Genomic DNA, 17,159 nt, shown 5'->3' on the forward strand with positions numbered 1-17,159 from the left:
TTAGTTGTGCAAATTTGTTGTAAATATTCTTTCAGATAAATATGTTACAGGAAAGAGTTAAAGAACATGCCAGTTTATGGCAGCAAAGATAGTAAAAGTATTTCCCAGCCAGATAGGAAGATTTTAATTTAGGGAGAGGACATCTCTGAATTAATTAACAAAGGGCCATGAACTTTTAAAAGGGTGTCTTTTCTGAAATACTGGTGCTGGTAAAATGTCATTGTAATAGGATAAAATAGGATAAACACCTAATTAAGAATTCCCAATAACTCTGAAGCCAATAAAGGGTAATAGATGGCTGGGAAGTCCAAGCTTAGGGCAGTAGATATTGGCACTGTCCTAGGAAGCTTCCTTGGGGACCAGCTCGGGGCAACAAGTAGTGGGCTGAAAAGAGGAACCTTCAAATCCAAGGCCAGGATTCATGTCTGGAGGCATCAAGGGCCATGTAGGATAACCATAAAGTTTTGTTCTTTGGTTCTTTTTTTCCAGAAAAATAATCTAAGGTAGTAAGGCAGTGGTGAATAGCACAGTCTTTAGAGTTTGAAGACATGTATTCAAATTTCTACTCTGCCACTTAATAGCTATGTGATGTTGGGCATGTGACTTTACCTCTCTGATCCTTAATTTCTCATTGTAAAACAGGATTATAATACTATTTACTACAGAGACTTTCAAGGGGCTTAATTAGTAAATATACGTAAGGAACATGGAAGAGTTCCTGGCATACAGTAAGTGTCCAATAAGTATTAGAAGATACCATTATTATGCCTCCCTGCCTAGATTCCCCATCATGGGCTAGGCAGAATGAAGGGGGACAGGGTTAGAGAAATAGAAGAAATTTACAAGAGTTACACCGATACACAAATAGGTAAAATGTCAAAATGTGTTGAAGCCACAGGAGTCAACAGGAGTCAGGTTAATTAAAAATATCATTATATTTTCTCATTAAGTATTTTATTTACTACTATATTACAGCAAATGCAAAATAAAATGCTTAAATGAAAAAAATTTCATAGGTTCTCAAATAAACTTTTTTCTCATAAAGTGTAAAGTTCCTCAACAATGTATTTAGGAGAACAAGACCCTTAGGATTGGAGAGCAACCCTAGTCTTCATTCCCTCAAATTAATGAAAACCTTGTGCTACATCCACACTCACCGAGGACAAAAAATTCTTTCTCCAAAGCACTTACACATGAGGTCTATCTTTATATTTTTCTCCTCTAGAATGATTTTGTTTTCTTTCAAATCATTTAGTACCCTTTATGCATGTTTACTAAGTAATGTGCTTATCGATTCATTATTACCAAATAATAAATTTCTCAGGAAAGGATAGCCTGGCAAAACTGTCATACATAACTGAAAGACTTGTCATTGGTGTGATCCCTGTTAGTTTGAATAATTCAACAGCCATTTATTGTGCAACTACTATGCTCTAGTCACTTTGCAAATGCACAGGTCAACCTGCATACACACAGTTCAGTGGGCAATATGAAGCAGCTGTAACAGCAAGTGCTGCATGGCACCTCCGGAGTGCCACACATTATCCTAGCACCACTGCAGGCATCCACACTGCCTCTGAAGAACTGCCCATGAGGTAGGTACTGTCACATACCCATCTTACACAGGGGGACACTGGGACACAGGGAGCTAAAGTAACCTGCCCAGGACCACATAGCTAGAAAGTGGCAATGCTGGAAGTAGAACCAGGTGGTCTAGTTGCAGAGTCTACACTTTTCACTATTAGTCGGTGCTGTCTATTTAAAAGAGAGAAGAAATGGGCAAACAAGGAAATATAAAAAACACACTTTCAGAGTGACAGTGCCATGAAGTGAAGGAGTCATAGTTGCCAGGAAGAAATTAAACTGGACATTAATGAGGAGGTTGGTGGTAATTTCTTGGGTGTGAGCATGTTTGCACTGAGATGGGGGACTGAGCGCGAACCAGTCATGGCCCAACTGGCCAGGGAGTGGTGTGTGAGGAAGAAGAAGGGATAACACAAGGACAAGGAGTCCCAGGTGGGAACAGGTTTGCTGCATCCCAGGAGGCTGGTGGGATGCTAGAGCATCAGAAGAGGTGTCAGGTGGAGTTGAGAGTTAGGACCCTAAATATTATTCTAAGAAGCCCCTTTTGGGCCGGGTGCGGGGGCTCACGCCTGTAATCCCAGCACTTTGGGAGGCCGAGGTGGGTGGATCACGAGGTCAGGAGATCAAGACTATCCTGGCTAACATAGTGAAACCCCGTCTCTAATAAAAATACAAAAAAAATTAGCCGGGTGTGGTGGTGGGCACCTGTAGTCCCAGCTACTCAGGAGGCTGAGGCAGGAGAATGGCGTGAACCTGGGAGGTGGAGCTTGCAGTGAGCCGAGATCGCGCCACTGCACTCCAGCCTGGGGGACAGAGTGAGACTCCGTCTCAAAAAAAAAAAAAAAAAACCTTTTGGAGGGTTTTCACATGACGAGAATATGAACTAGCCCGCACTACAGAGTTGAGATGCTGTATTTTGCCTTGTGACAAAATAAAGGAGAAAGTCATCCTATTCTTGGTACTTTTGACTTAGACACAGTCCACCCTCCAGGAGCATGGTCCCTCTCCCTACGCCAGTCATGTGTCACTTGACCACAGGTCTTCTGCTCTGGGCTCATTTCCACTGGCTAGCAGACGTATATTATCACCCCCATATATACTGCTCCACACAAAAGGTTTTTGCCCATATGGCAAGGATTATGTGTTTTTCCATCACCATTCTCATTCCTGCACCTGGCATGGTGCCTTGAGTACAACGAGCACTCTGGAAATACATGCTAAGGAGAAAAAAAGTTAGAAAGAAAAGACATGGAGATGAGAAAGGAATGATGGAGGAGTGGTGGAATAAAGGAGGGGAAGAAGGAAGGGAAGGGAGGAGGACGGGCAAAAGGAAGTGCAACTGCCCAAGGGGCTCACCTTGCCTGCTGCCTAGACAGAGCCAATTTATCAAGACAGCAGAATTGCAATAGAGAAAGAGTAATTCGGCGGGGTGGGATTACACGCCTGTAATCCCAGCACTTTGGGCAACCGAGGTGGGTGGATCACAAGGTTAGGAGTTCAAGACCAGCCTGGCCAACATAGTGAAACTCCATCTCTACTAAAAATACAAAAAAAAATATTAGCCAGATGTGGTGGCATGCACCTGTACTCCCAGAGACTTGGGAGGCTGTGGTGAGAGAATCACTTGAACCCAGGAGGCAGAGATTGCAGTGAGCTGAGACCACACCATTGCACTACAGCCTGGGTGACAGAGTGAGACTCTGTTTCAAAAAAAAAAAAGAAGAATTCATGCAGAGCTGGCTGTGCAAGAGGCAAGAGACTGGAGTTTTATTATTACTCAAATAAGTCTCCCCGATTTGAGTAGTAGATTAAATAAATTGGGGATCAGAGTTTTTAAGGATAATTTGGTAGATAGAGGGTCAGTGAATCGGGAGTGCTGAATAGTTGACTTGGAGATGAAATCATTGGGAGTTGAAGCTGTTCTCTTATGCTGAGCTCCTGGGTGGGGGCCACAGATCTGGTTGACAGGTCCAGGTGGGACCATCTAATTGTTAGAAATGCAAAAATCTGAAAAGACATCTCAAAAGGACAATCTTAGGTTCACAATAGTGATGCTACCTTTGAGAGTAATTGGGAAGGTTGTAAATCTTATGACCTCCAGAATAATGGCAGGTAATATTTAGAATTCCATACCCTCCTATTCTAACTTGGTGGCTGGTGGCCTTTCATTCATTTTACAAGAACATTTTAGCTTTTGGGAAGGGCTATTATTTAAACTATAAACTGACTTCCTTCCCAAGGTTAGTTCAGCCTATGCCCGGGAATGGCTAAGGACAGTTTCAAGGTTATAAGCAAGATGGAGTTGGTTAGGTCTGATGTCTTTCACTGTCATAATTTCCTTAGTTATAATTTTGAAAGGCAGTTTCAGAATCAGGCAAGCAGGTTGCTCCTGGGAGTGGGCATTCCCTGTCTCCTACACCTGGCCTCTTAGTCTTTTGCAGGCATTCTCTGCTCAGTTCTTCCTCACTGTAATCTACGGCGGAAGCAGTCTAAAGCTGACCACAGAGGGAATTTCTTTGCCTTTTATCTCTGCTGCTTTTTTGCCTGGACTCCAAGGAAGCCGATCTTTCCTTGTGTTTACTGCTTTGTGCAGACATCAAAGAAAGAAGAGCAATGGTTTCTGGACTAGCATTTCCCGAATGAGCTTGGCTGAAACTTTTGTCACTTTCATGACAAAAAATGTCCTGTGAATGAGCTGGTGGCCTGGTGGGCCTGGCAGGATTTGTGACACAGCAAAGAGTACTCTATGGAACCACTGAATTGTCTTATTGCAATGCCTGCTCTGAACAACAGACACCCAGACACTGGAGCCTGTGTCTTTTGTCTTTGAGGGGATCTAGAAGGTAGGCAGAGATCAGTGACAAGGCTGCCGCTGTACCATGTCTCCTTCATGGTGGCAGGAGGCCGACTATGACTCACACACACTGCAGCAGGCTCTTCCCATGCTCTGGTCTATAAGTTGGTCACATGGCCTTTTTGGCCTCAGTATCTTGGCTGTTCACAGTTCACTGGAGTAGCTCACACTTCCTGAGCACCTGAGTGCTCTCAGCATGCTCATGTTGTCTCCCGTAATCCTCAGGACTGCGCTGTGAGCTAGGGACGATTCTCATCCCCATTTTAAAGATGAGGAACCTGTCCTAAATCACATCTTAAGCCCAGATGAATGGATGAAAACACTTTCCTTACTGGGCTCCCTGAGTTGGTGTGAGAAGCGGAATGACTTTTCAGAAGACCTCTGGCTGGAATCCGCTATCTACTCCCCTTTCTAACAGATCCTGGATTTGCTCAGTGTGCCTGGTTACCAGGTATCAGCTTGCCAGACTCCATTGCCACTGAGGATGCCTGTGGTAAAGTTGATATTACTAAAATTGCTGTTCTCCAATTCCCGGTTTAGGAAGATTAGAGCCTTGATTGAACCACACCTAGGAGAGGACAAAACAAGGATCACCCGCAATGGTGAGCTCATCCATGCAAACTACGTGGAGTTTATCATATTCTCAACTCCTCTGCCTTCTCTCCCTACACTCTCAGAGTTAATACCTGATGGGGAGATTGTGCATGTGACAATCAACAATAATGCAAGGCAGGATGTAGTATTTTGGGTGTGACCCAGATTGCTAGGAGGACACAGAAAAGGGAGAGTTGTTCTGACAGGAGGATCGGAGGACACATCATGACTTTGAAGGGGGCAGGGAGGCAGAAAAAGCCTCCAGGAGGTAAGCTCAGTATGTGCAAATGCACAGAGGTGGCAGTATTGAGGGATGGCAGGGCATCAGGGGCCAGTTCCATCTGTGTACACACAGCAGTGGGAGGGGAAAGGGGTTTTCTCCAGTTTTTCAATCAGTACAGGTTTCCCTTTTTCTCATGGTATGCCCTTCATCTTTCCCACTCTAAGAGCATCCTTCTCTTCCTCTCTAGTCACCGTAAAACCACAATTGATGCTCTTTCCTGGCTTTGGTTAAAAATCCTTAACCCAGTACACTTTCTGTTCTGAGTCAGGTAGGTGCCTGAAAAAAAGAGAGCCCAGATTCCATTTGGGGAAGATTTATCTGCATGTTACTTATGCACCTCAGTTTTCACAGAGTAACGATTTGGTCACAAACCTGGCCCAAGCCACATCCAAAGACAGGTGGCACCACCCTGAGAAGGGAAGTGGGAAGGAAACTGACAAGGACGCACCAGGGCCCAGGAGCCCCACGTGCACGTGGGGATTTGGTGTGTGCTTCGGTTTTGTGTCTGTTTCTGTGATAGTGTTGTTTTCTCTCCCATGAGGACAAAACCATGGCTGATGGCAGCTCCCAAGTTTTATATTTCTCAACATCAAAGAGAGGAGAGACTTCGAATTTCCCCTCTTTTTATCCTTCTGGAAGGATTTGTTGTCCTAGCTTGGGTTAATTGAGGGCCTAAAGTAATACCAGGGCAACCCAGAGTTGCCAGTTGGATCACGGAGTTCGGTGCCACTTGATCCTGCTCCCAAGAGAAGAAGGTTGCAGGGAAGATGGAGCCCCAGATATCTATGACTCTTACTTTTATTATCTCTCATCGTCATCTCAGTGCAGCCTCTAAGGCAAATGCATTATGTAATTTACGAAATATTAAATGATGTCTGGACATTTGAGCTGTTGCTTATTGCTTTCTGTTTTAATGCTAAGTGCCTTGGCCAAGATCCCAAGGCCTCCTGCTTCCACCTCACTAACCTTCCCTATTTCTTGTGTCTCTCCCTGCCATGTACCTCCCTAGGTTGCACTAATTCAAGCCTTTCTTCTTGAAAGATACATTATGAGCTGACACCTTTTACTTCTTTCTCACTTCCTGCTTATACCTCCTAATTAGCACCTTTTCTATAATTTATTAAGCCAGAATACAATGGTGACAGACATCCTGCTGCCTCACTGACTAGATATTTTATTCTATGTTCTTTGTTTTTCAACCAGATTGTAGGTTCTATTGGTAAGGATCTTGTTTTATACTTCCTTCTTCTCCTGGATCTCATATCATAATGTCAACCATATCTGTTAGGTTTTGCTGCATAACAAACTATCCCAAAACTTAGTAGCTTGAAATGATAGCCACGGTATTTTTTTTAGCTCATGCTTCTGTGGATTGTCAACATGAACTAGGCTCAGCTGGGCTGCTCTGCTGGCCTTGACTGGGCTCATTCATGCATTTGTGGTTAGTTTCTTGTCATTTAGGCAGCTCTGCTTCTGGGAGTTGGCTAGTTATTGACTGGGGTAAAGAGGTGGCTGGGCTGCCTGTCTCTCGTCATCCAGTAGGCTAGCCCTGGCTCATTTACATACAGTTAGCAGATTTCCAAGAACAGCAAGAGAGGAAATCTCCAATGTGCTAGCACGTTTCCTGTTTCGCTTGTGCCACATTTACTATTGTCTCATGAACCAAACCAAGTCACATGGCCAAAATCAGAGTTAGTGTAGGAGGAAAAATAATGGCATGGCTATAGGGAGGGAAAGAACTTGTGCCCATTTTTGCAATATATTACATAACAAAATTCTATTTTTTAATTCAAAAATATTTTTATAAATATACATCTGCCTGCTTAAATTATATAAATAGCTTTTCAAAATATCAGTAGAAGTGATTATCTTGAAATATTTTCCTTCTGTAACTATACTCTATTTTTTATTTTATTTTATTTTATTTATTTATTTTATTTTATTTATTTATTTTTTACATTCCATTTGCTCTCTCTCTTTCTCTCTCTCTCCCTCCCTCTCTCTCTCTTTCTCTGTCTTCCCCTCTCATTTTTCATTTTGGTCTCATTAGATCATGTCATTGAATGGCTGGAATATGTTTATCACTATGAAGTTGGATCCTGCACTGTGGTTTTGTGTACATGCATGTGCACATATATGGTAAATAGACAACTCTTTCTCTTATGCCAAGTTTTAATTTCTCATTATTCAAGATCACACTCTTTAGACACAAATCAAGTAAGGATGACAATGAATGGAACACATAATTTTTACCTGTGCCAATTTTCTCAAAGTTCTGTGCTAGAAAAAGCAACGATACTAAAACTGATTGGACATGACATTCATCCCTTAGAATGTGTAAGTCCTGTACCTTCTTTGAAGCACACTCGGGAAAATCATTTTGAGGCAATAATGCTACAAAAGTGGCAAAGAGCTGTGGTCTCTTAGCTTTTCCATTGGGCAACCAGGGATGTTGCCATTTATCTTCACGTATGATGCTCGTTTCTCCCAGAGAAGGCCCAAGCATGTCAACTGACATGCCAGGTCAGCAAATTACTTCAACTATTTTGACCAGTGGTTTCCCAACATAAATTTTGTTCACTTAATTTAATGCCTCTGTTTGGAGAAATGTACCGTACATCTAGAAAAACTACTCAGACCTCTTTTTGTGGAGGAGCTGTATTAAAGTGTAAGTCTTTTGAAATAAAATGCCAAAATAGCAGCTTAAGGGATTGCCTTGAGAAGATCCAGAGGTGACAGACTTGCACAGACTGCTCATCCAGCTCCTAGCACTGAAGAAGGTTTAATCCCCATCATAAGCCCTCATTTTATGTCATGCATAGTAGTTCTGCTTCTCTGATCAAACCATTATTAATAAAGACATTTTTCCCCTTGCCCTCTCAAATCTTACCAATTCCTGCTGCCTCAAGCACTGAAGAGAAGTGTAGTTGGCTTAGTTTGGGTTCTCCCCTGAAGCAAATTTTGAGAAAAGGACTTGAGAGTAGATCATTTATTTGGGAGATAGCCCCACAAAACACAATGAGGAAGTGCGGAGAGTGTGACAGGGAGGACAGCAGAGCCAATAAAGAGTATCTTGATGGGTGGTACCCCTGGGCTCTACACTGATGAACAATCAGCCTCAGAGTCAATATCCCAATGGACAGAAAGGCTGGAACTCTGTCCACTTCCTTCCATCCTCTGTTGGATGAGGGTTGCCCCAAAGGTATGAACTCCGTTGCTCTTCTTGTGTGATCTTGCTTGCAGCTCCACAAGCTCCAAGGGTGCCAGAGAGAGCCCTCAGGCAGGTGGAGACAGGTAGAGCTGCAGGTGAACTCAGGGGAACTGGGGGATGTGGGGTATGGCATCAACAGCATCAGCTACATAAAACATGCCCTAATGAATAAACCCAGGACAGAGGATCAGCAAACATGGGTTTTGACTTCCTCTCTATGGTTCAAATATGAGCTTTGCAGGGGTGAAAAACTACCTACTCTCTCTGAGCCTCCAACTTTCCATCTGGGAAATGATGTCATTGGACTATTTTTCTAGGCCAGGTAAAGGTATACTAGACAAACACCTATAAGGAGGGATGGCATTACCAGGAGATGGAGAAACGCTAACTCTCTCCTCTTCTTCAACTTGTGTCTTTAGTGTGGCTGTCCTAAAAAAATCTTAGTTCCATTTATAAGAGTGAAAAGTTATAATCTTTTCCTCTGTCCTTTAAAAATCCCCATCACTGGTAGTCAGATTTTGCTGCCTACAAAGCAGTCGGTTTACAACAACATTTATCTTCTTGTTTATAGTCTGTGGATCGGCTGTGTCTCAGCTGGGCTTGGTTAGAATCAGCTGGACTTGGCTCATGGCTGCAAGTTGGATTTATGTCTACTCCACATGATTCTCTTTGACCAGCTACTGGGAATATGCTCTTCTCATAGAGATTCACAGCAGTGGGAGAGGCAAGCCAATGTGCATAAGCACATTTAGGGTCTCTATTCCAATGGAGTTCATTAATATCCCATTAGCCGAAGCAAGTGGGCATGGGTCAGGACCAAATCAAGGAGTGAAAAAGTGCACTAAGCCTACCATGAGGCCATGGAAACTGCAGGGACATTTAATTCTATCACTGAACAGAGTAAAAAATTGAGAGCAATAATGCTACCCACCACACTGTTCTCGTGCTCAAAGTCATCTTCCATGCGAGCCTTAATAATACCCACTCTCATGGTCTCTTGGCCTTTCTTTAACTATTGTAATATTGCCTGGTGTCTTAGTCTGTTTTGTGCTGCTATAAGAGAATACTACAGACTGGGCAATTTATAATGAAATAAAATCTATATCTTACAGCTCCAGAGGCTGGGAATTCCCAGATCAAGTTTCCAACATCTGTCAAGGGCCTTCATGCTGTGTCATCCCATGGCGGAAGGTCTAACACGCAAGTAGGGGATGGGAACTGAACTCATCCTTTTATCAGGAATCAAATTCCATGACAACTAACCCCCTCCCTCAATAATTCATCACAAGGAAAGATATCTCATGACCTAATCACCTCTTAAAGGTTCCACCCTCTTAACACTATTGCATGGGGATTAAGTTTCCAACACATGAACTTTGGGAGACACAGTCTAACTGCAGCACCTGGCTAGGTCTGTCAAATAGGACTTATTTGTCCTCATTTGTCCTGGCATTTTCATCCCTGAGGGGAAAAATGCTTGTAGTCAGTGATCTGTGCACACTGTCATGCAACCGTTCTCCAGCTGCTGTGGGTGAGTGCTGGCTGTTAATGGTTCATGGTGTTCCCCTTCTCTGGGGTTATTAACAGATGCAACATCTTTCTACTGATGGGACATCCTACCCTGGAAGTGGCAGCCCAGAGACATAATTGATTTATATGGAGTACAAAAGCCAGCCTCCTTGCCTCAAGGGGAGGGTAATTTGGCAGTATAATTTATGCTCTAGAACCCCCTGTGAATCAGGCCAAGTCTAAATTTTCTTTGACATCACATTCTTGATTATCTCCTTTCTATCTTGCTTCTTTTATTCCCTGCAGTTTTCTCCTAAAGAATGTCCTCATAAAATCACATGCACCTAAGTCCTTTTTCTCAGGCTCTGCTCCTAGGGAACCTGACCTGTCTTTTGATGTCTCTTTTAGTACCTTCCCTGTACCATGCACAGGTCACAACTGTAACTATACACGGAATATATAAAAATTTAGATTTTTTTTATTAAGACTGACACTGGAAACCACCTCAAGGTCTACTCCAATAGCCCGTCATCTGAAATATTCACTTCATCTTGACCACATGGCCATCATGATTTCTTATCCAGTATCTTACAAGATATGCATATGTCTGTGGTGTCTCCTTATTCATCACTGGAAAGAATTGTGTCTGGTCAGATAGGTTTTGACCTGGTGAGCCCTGAGAGTTTCTAGCACCCACTCTCCCTTTTCTTTACATGAAGATGTTAACCTGGAGCCCCAGGAGAGTTGAGATTGATGTTCAGGGAAGGAGAAGGGCATAAAGTAAGCATGGGCTCTGAAAATTGCCCATCTATGTTCAAATCATGGTTTTGTTATTTGTAAGCTGTTTTCTTGGTCAAATTTGTTAACAATAAGCCTTAATTTCTATAAATTAAGGACAATGATACTTGAAGAACAAGAATGTTCTCTTTTACACCCAGAAATAATGTGTGTTAACAACTCTGATTTCTTACAAGACTGTGAGCCACTGGTTATCTGGCACTTTTTAGTAGTAGCCTGAATCTTAAGTTTGTTTCACATGGAGTCAATGGGATGATGCATGACCATGAGGCAGACCTGAACCTGGAACATTGTGGCAATAGCTTTCATTCATTAAGAGCTTCTTACATGAGCTCCTATGCTCAGCCCCTTGCTTGTGTTGCCTGGAAATCCCGCCAACAACCTGATATTATTCCATCTCCTGCCTCCTTGTAACTATGAGCAGTTGATTAGTCAAGTGACCTTCAAAATGTTTGCAAGTGCTAACTTCCAACTCAGGAAATCAAGATTTAGAAGAAGGTAGAGGAATTGGATTAAAAAGTATAGACGTGTGTGGACTTAAAGGATTGTATGTTATGAAAAAACTCAATGTATGCACTCAGTGAGTGCCCAGTTAGAGCATCTGAAATATTTAGAGCTAAGAGGCTTGCAGGGATTTTCCCCCATTTATGCATTGAATGAAGCATTTTTGTTTTCTTTCTGCAGAAGTAGGTCTTTATCATCTGTTCAAGACCCATTGATTCCATCAATTCTCCTAAAAGTACACGATGTCCTTATTTCAGTTTTCTTCTGTATGTCCAAATTCTTTCTCCAGCTTCTTCTTCATGTTCAGATTTCTGCCTTGCCCCATATAAATTGCCTGGACTTTGGGGGCTTAACCCTGATTTAGAGGAACAGAGATCAAAAAGATAAAAATATCCTCCTCTCCTTTACACCCAGGAAAATGTGTGGTTTTCTATGAGGCTGTGAGCTGCTGGGTGCATAGTGCTTATTAGCAGTGCCCTGGCTCTGAAATGATAGCTCCCTGGGTTTTTTCCATATCCACATCTTACACTGGCACCAAATGCAGCTGTATAAATCTCCAGCACTAAATCCTGCTCTGCAATTCCCCAGGCCGTTCATTTATTATTAATTATGACCATTATTTACATAGAACTGGAGAGTTTTACATCAAGGCTGAGGCCTGGTTGGGGTGTAAAGCAGTATGATGAGCTCAGCAGCAAAAAAAAAAAAAAAACTCCAGGGATCAGTGGTCTTGTCTGTCTGCACCACCTCCATGTCCTACTAAGGGCAGAGGTGGTGAAAGGAGGTGTGAACAGACAGGAAGTCAAGGGAGGAGCAGGCCTTGCATGAGCTTTTGAGCTCTGACAAGTTTCCTTTTGAGGCACAGGGAGCCACTGAGTGGCAAGGGGTTGATGCATTCTGAAGCTTTATGGTCGTAATAATAGATCATTTTATGCAGGAATTTATCAATTTAATCCACAGCCAATCATTGAGTTTGATTATGTGCTACGGTAGAGAATACAGAGATGCACAAAGAAGACATGGTCTCTATCTTCCTGGAATTTACATTCTGTTGAATTCAAGGTCAAAACTTAGGTTGGGACAGGAGTCGGGGTGTTGGGAGAGGGGAGGGCTGTGGAGCGGGGTGGCCAGGTGTCAGGAGTAGAATCAGAAGCAGACAATGACTCAAGAGCAAACAGCGTGAATGTTCTTTTTTATGAAGAGCCATTCCATCTCAGCATGGCAGTTTTCTAGTCCTAGATTTTTGTTCTGATTCTCTCTTGGAAGACGAACTCGCAGGAGACTCCGACATCAATGGAGTATGGCGTCAGTTGCATTTAACACTCCCTACACCAGCTTTCTATGTGCTAGGCACTGTTCTGAGGCTTTTCTACACATTAACTCATTCAATTGTCATAACAACTTCTAAAGGTAGATACTATTATTGTTTTTATCTTGTAGGTGAGAAAATGGAGTTACAAGAGCTCAGCTATCTTGCTGAGCTATACAGATGACAAAACTGAGGCAGTCTGGATCCAGTGATTCTCTCAATCATGGGGTCCCTTGATGTGAAGATGCTGCCAGGCCACCCCTGGCCTCTTCTCACATCCAATTATCATTTACTTGCCCCCCACCAAAAAAATTGATTGAATACTGACTACATACCTAGTGCTAAGAATACAGAGACAGAAAGCAGATTGGTGGTTGCCAGGGGCTGAGGCCCTGGAGCGGGAAGAGATAGGAACTGCCTAATGGATTACAGGGTTTTCTGCTGGGGTGATGAACATATTTTGGAACTGGACAGAGGTGGTGGTTACACAACATTGTGAATGTACTACATACTACTTAAGTGTTCACTTTAAAATGATCAATTATGCTATGTAAAGTTCATCTTAATGAAAATAAAAGACGGAGGAGGAGGCAGGGAGAGGCGAGGGAGGTGTCCCCACTGCATCATAATGATGGATTCTAATGGAATCTTGCACATTTCTTATATATTGGTGAGAAGACCTAGGGGAGGCAGGGATTCATTCAGCCTTAGTAGTCAGGAAAACTTTCACTAAGATTTTCTATTTGAACTGAGCCTTAGCAAAGATTATAAGCCCAGGAGCCTTCAAAAGCCAGGACAGTCATGTGTGTGTGTTGTCAGCAGAAAGCAGCAGGACATGATGAAGACTTTGCCAGGCTGAAGTGTCCGGACTCCTCCCAGGGATATTCAAAATTTTAAAATTTTAACATGTGATGGCCAGAGAAATGACCTTGTTGACTTCAGTTAAGCACATTAGGGGTGGATTTTTAACACTGGCCTTTTTTTTTTTAAACAAAGTTATGAGTTTCATTAAACAGTGTTCATGGGGAAAACATTTTAAGGGTTCCAAAGAGGCACAATTGTCTTGTATTGTTTGTCCAAAATTCAACCCAAGAAAGACAATTCAGACAGTTACATGTCATCTTGACCTGTCTAGTGAAACTTTTGAGATTTGGCAAATGGATTTCATCCAGTTTCTTCCCATTCAAAGTTATAAATATGTTCTTGTTATGATTTGTGTTTTCTCATTAGGTAGATGGTTCACGTGCTGACATGCCACTGTCTCAGCTGTTATAAAACTGTTACTAGAAAAGATTATTCCTAGATGGGGCATACTTTCAGAGCTACATAATGATCAAGGAACTCATTTCACTAGCCATGTTATAAAACACATTTGTGAAATATGCCCCATATAACAACACCTTTTATTGCACCTACCATTTCCAGTTTTGCACATTAATGGAAAGAACAAGTGGCATCATCAAAACTCAACTGGTAAAATTAGTGGAAACTTTACAATTGCTTCTGGTCCTGTTAAAGGTCTGCATTTTTTGGAAAATATGAGTTGTTACCTTTTGAAATAATCACTGGATGGCAAATGCATTTAGCTTCCTCCGGCTTTAATATTCAGTCAATTAAAGGAGACATTCTCCAATATAATAAAGAAATAATTAAAGTTAAAGGCAAAAATCATTCTCTGGTAGCACAATCTTTCAACAGTGTGCTGCCAGGAGACAAAGACACAAAACATCACAACCTTTAGCCTGGTGATTTTTCTCTGTTGGAAGAGAAATTTACATCAGGATTTCCTTCAACCTCGATGGAAAGGTCCCTCTCAGATACTTCTTACCAATTCCAGTGCTGCCAAACTAAAAGGCCTTGGCTCTTTTGTTCATGTTTCTCACTTAAACAAATCTTCTACCGCCTTCTGGAATTCTCTTATACAAACTCAGGAAAGGGTTTTTTTGTTTGTTTGTTTGTTTAATATGGGCTCTCCGTAAAAAGTTGTTTTCAAAGAAAGTTCATTGGCTATGCAGAAATCCTAAATTGAAAACCCATTCTGATTGTTTAATTAGGGTATCCCAACTGAGAGATGTTAAAGGCTAGAGTATACTGACTTCTGTTATTATCCAAGTCTATTGGAACATCCTGTAGTTTGACTCAGCAGGTATGGGTGCAATCCTCTCACAATCTCCTGACTCTACTTTAAAGTCTTAGCCTTAAGTACATCCTTTTCTTTCACATTTGCCTCTTATGATCAATATTTTTTTCCAGAAAAATTGGAGATCAATTAGTGAGTCTGATTGTGTCCCTCACTGCCTGAATGGGCTTGTCTCAGGGAGTCACGTCCTTTGTTGGAGGATCTCAAAGTCTAAAAGTGTGTATGGCTAGACTGGGCCACATTTGAATAATGAGATTTCAAGGGGAGTGCTCTCCAGACTGCTTAAGTCCCAAAAAAGTTGTCAAATCAGACATCTTTTCTGAACCATAGACTTGATTGACCATATTGAGCATCTTGGCAACCATTACTCTGGTTACACTGTTATTTCTAAGCAAACTTGTGTAAGGAATAACTTGAATAACTTAAATATTACAACAGGAACAACAATGGCAACAATAACCACAATAGTTGCGGTCTTAAGATTCAATGGCAAAAATGTAAAATGGCCACCCAGAGTGGAAACACTGAGATATGATTAACAATCAATTATGTATTCATGCGAGATTTAGGTGCCAAACAAAAATAAATGCTGGCTACAGATCACAGGTGAGTACTTAGATTAGAGATTACAGAGGATAGTTCTTAGGAGAGGAAAGATAAAACGAAGAATGGAGAGAAAGTCTGGATGTGGAGGGAGGGGGTGAGGGGCTCTGTTTTAGTTCTGCTAACAAGAAAATAATTGAGGAAAGTCACTGCACTCACTGGACCTTGGTATATGTATCTGATAAGTCTGGTGGAGAGTCAGCTACAGGAAGTGGACTTTTGAATGCCGTTCTCTCCCCAATATCCGATAGCCCTCATCCTTCCTTTTTACCAGGGTTTGTGCACACACCAACACTCACTCATCTGAGAATTACTGAATCGCTGCGGAAGTCACCATTTTCCATGGGATGTGTTGGAAGCCAAAAGGAAGGTAAGTAAGAAGCTCTGAGACACATTGGGATTGAAAAAGAATGTTTTCTAAATTTCCTTCTATTTTAACTCTTGCTTTTACAAGCTGATGTCACTGAAAAGGCACCCCTCAGTTCTTCCAGGGTTTGGGTTGCATAGAGGGGGTCTGCCCACCTCTCAGGGAGTTGAGTCACTCTCTGCAGTTCCTTCTAAAACAGCATCCTTAGAGAGGGCACATGTTCCACCTCAGATGTGGGTCTGAAACACAACCAGGAACTACAGTGTCTATCCCAGGACTTCAAGCATGTCCTGCAAGGTAAAATGTGTTGAGATCAAGCTTAGATCTCTGGACAATTCTTGACCAAATCATGATGAACTTGAAGTTTGCCCTTGTCTCGGTGAAACTGTAGGTATCACATGGGATTCTCAGGAGCAGAGTATGAGCGCAGACAAAATCAAGTCCAGGTTTGTCAAAGATCAGATGATTGTAGATGTCTAATGTTATTTCTGAGGCCTCTGTTCTGTTCCATTGGTCCATATATCTGTTTTGGTACCAGCACCAGGCTGTTTTGGTTACTGTAGCCTTGCAGTATGCTTTGAAGTCAGGTGACATAATGCCTCCATCTTTGTTCTTTTTGCTTAGAATTGTCTTAGCTATGTGGGCTCTGTTTTGGTTCCATATGAAATTTAAAGTAATTTTTCCTAATTCTGTGAAAAAAGTCAATGGTAGCTTGATGGGGATACCACTGAATCTATAAATTACTTTGGACAGTATGGCCATTTTGATGATATTGATTCTTCCTATCCATGAGCATGGAATGTTTTTCCATTTGTTTATGTCCTCCCTTATTTCCTTGTGCAGTGGTTTGTAGTTCTCCTCGAAGAGGTCCTTCACATCCCTTGTAAGTTGTAGTCTGATCTTTGGCAAACCTGACAGAAACAAGAAATGGGGAAAGGATTCCCTATTTAACAAATGGTGTTGGGAAAACTGGCCAGCCATATGGAGAAAACTGAAACTGGACTCCTTCCCTATACCTTATACAAAAATTAACTCAAGATGGATTAAAGACTTAAACCTAAGACCTAAACGCATAAAAACCCTAGCAGAGAACCTAGGCAATACCATTCAGGACATAGGCATGGCCAAAGACTTCATGACTAAGAAACCAAAAGCAATGGCAACAAAAGCAAAAGGTGACAAATGAGATCTAATTAAACTAAAGACCTTCTGCACAGCAAAAACAAACAAACAAAACTAGCATCAGAGGGAACAGGCAGCCTACAGAATGGGAGAAAAGTTTTGCAATCTGTCCATCTGACAAAGGGTTAATATTCAGAATCTACAAAGGACTTAAACAAATTTACAAGAAAAAATTAAAACAACCCCATAAAAAAGTGGGTGAAGGATATGAACAGACATGA

The 17,159-nt window shown here is 41.9% G+C and overlaps 1 protein-coding gene across 1 annotated transcript in view; it reads left to right on the forward strand.

Annotated features, from left to right (window-relative positions):
- The first annotated feature begins 294 nt into the window (after window positions 1-294).
- The window catches only part of LOC105539315, a 149,775-nt gene continuing 132,910 nt past the window's right edge, over window positions 295-17,159 (forward strand). Inside the window, exons 1-4 of the mRNA XM_011979533.1 lie at window positions 295-445; window positions 4,857-4,931; window positions 15,664-15,759; window positions 16,148-16,202. Of these exons, the coding sequence (XP_011834923.1) occupies window positions 295-445; window positions 4,857-4,931; window positions 15,664-15,759; window positions 16,148-16,202 (377 nt within the window). The remainder of the gene's footprint in view (window positions 446-4,856; window positions 4,932-15,663; window positions 15,760-16,147; window positions 16,203-17,159) is intronic.

This window comes from Mandrillus leucophaeus, unplaced genomic scaffold (assembly GCF_000951045.1).
Source record: "Mandrillus leucophaeus isolate KB7577 unplaced genomic scaffold, Mleu.le_1.0 Scaffold202, whole genome shotgun sequence".
NCBI classification, from domain to species: Eukaryota; Metazoa; Chordata; class Mammalia; order Primates; family Cercopithecidae; genus Mandrillus; species Mandrillus leucophaeus.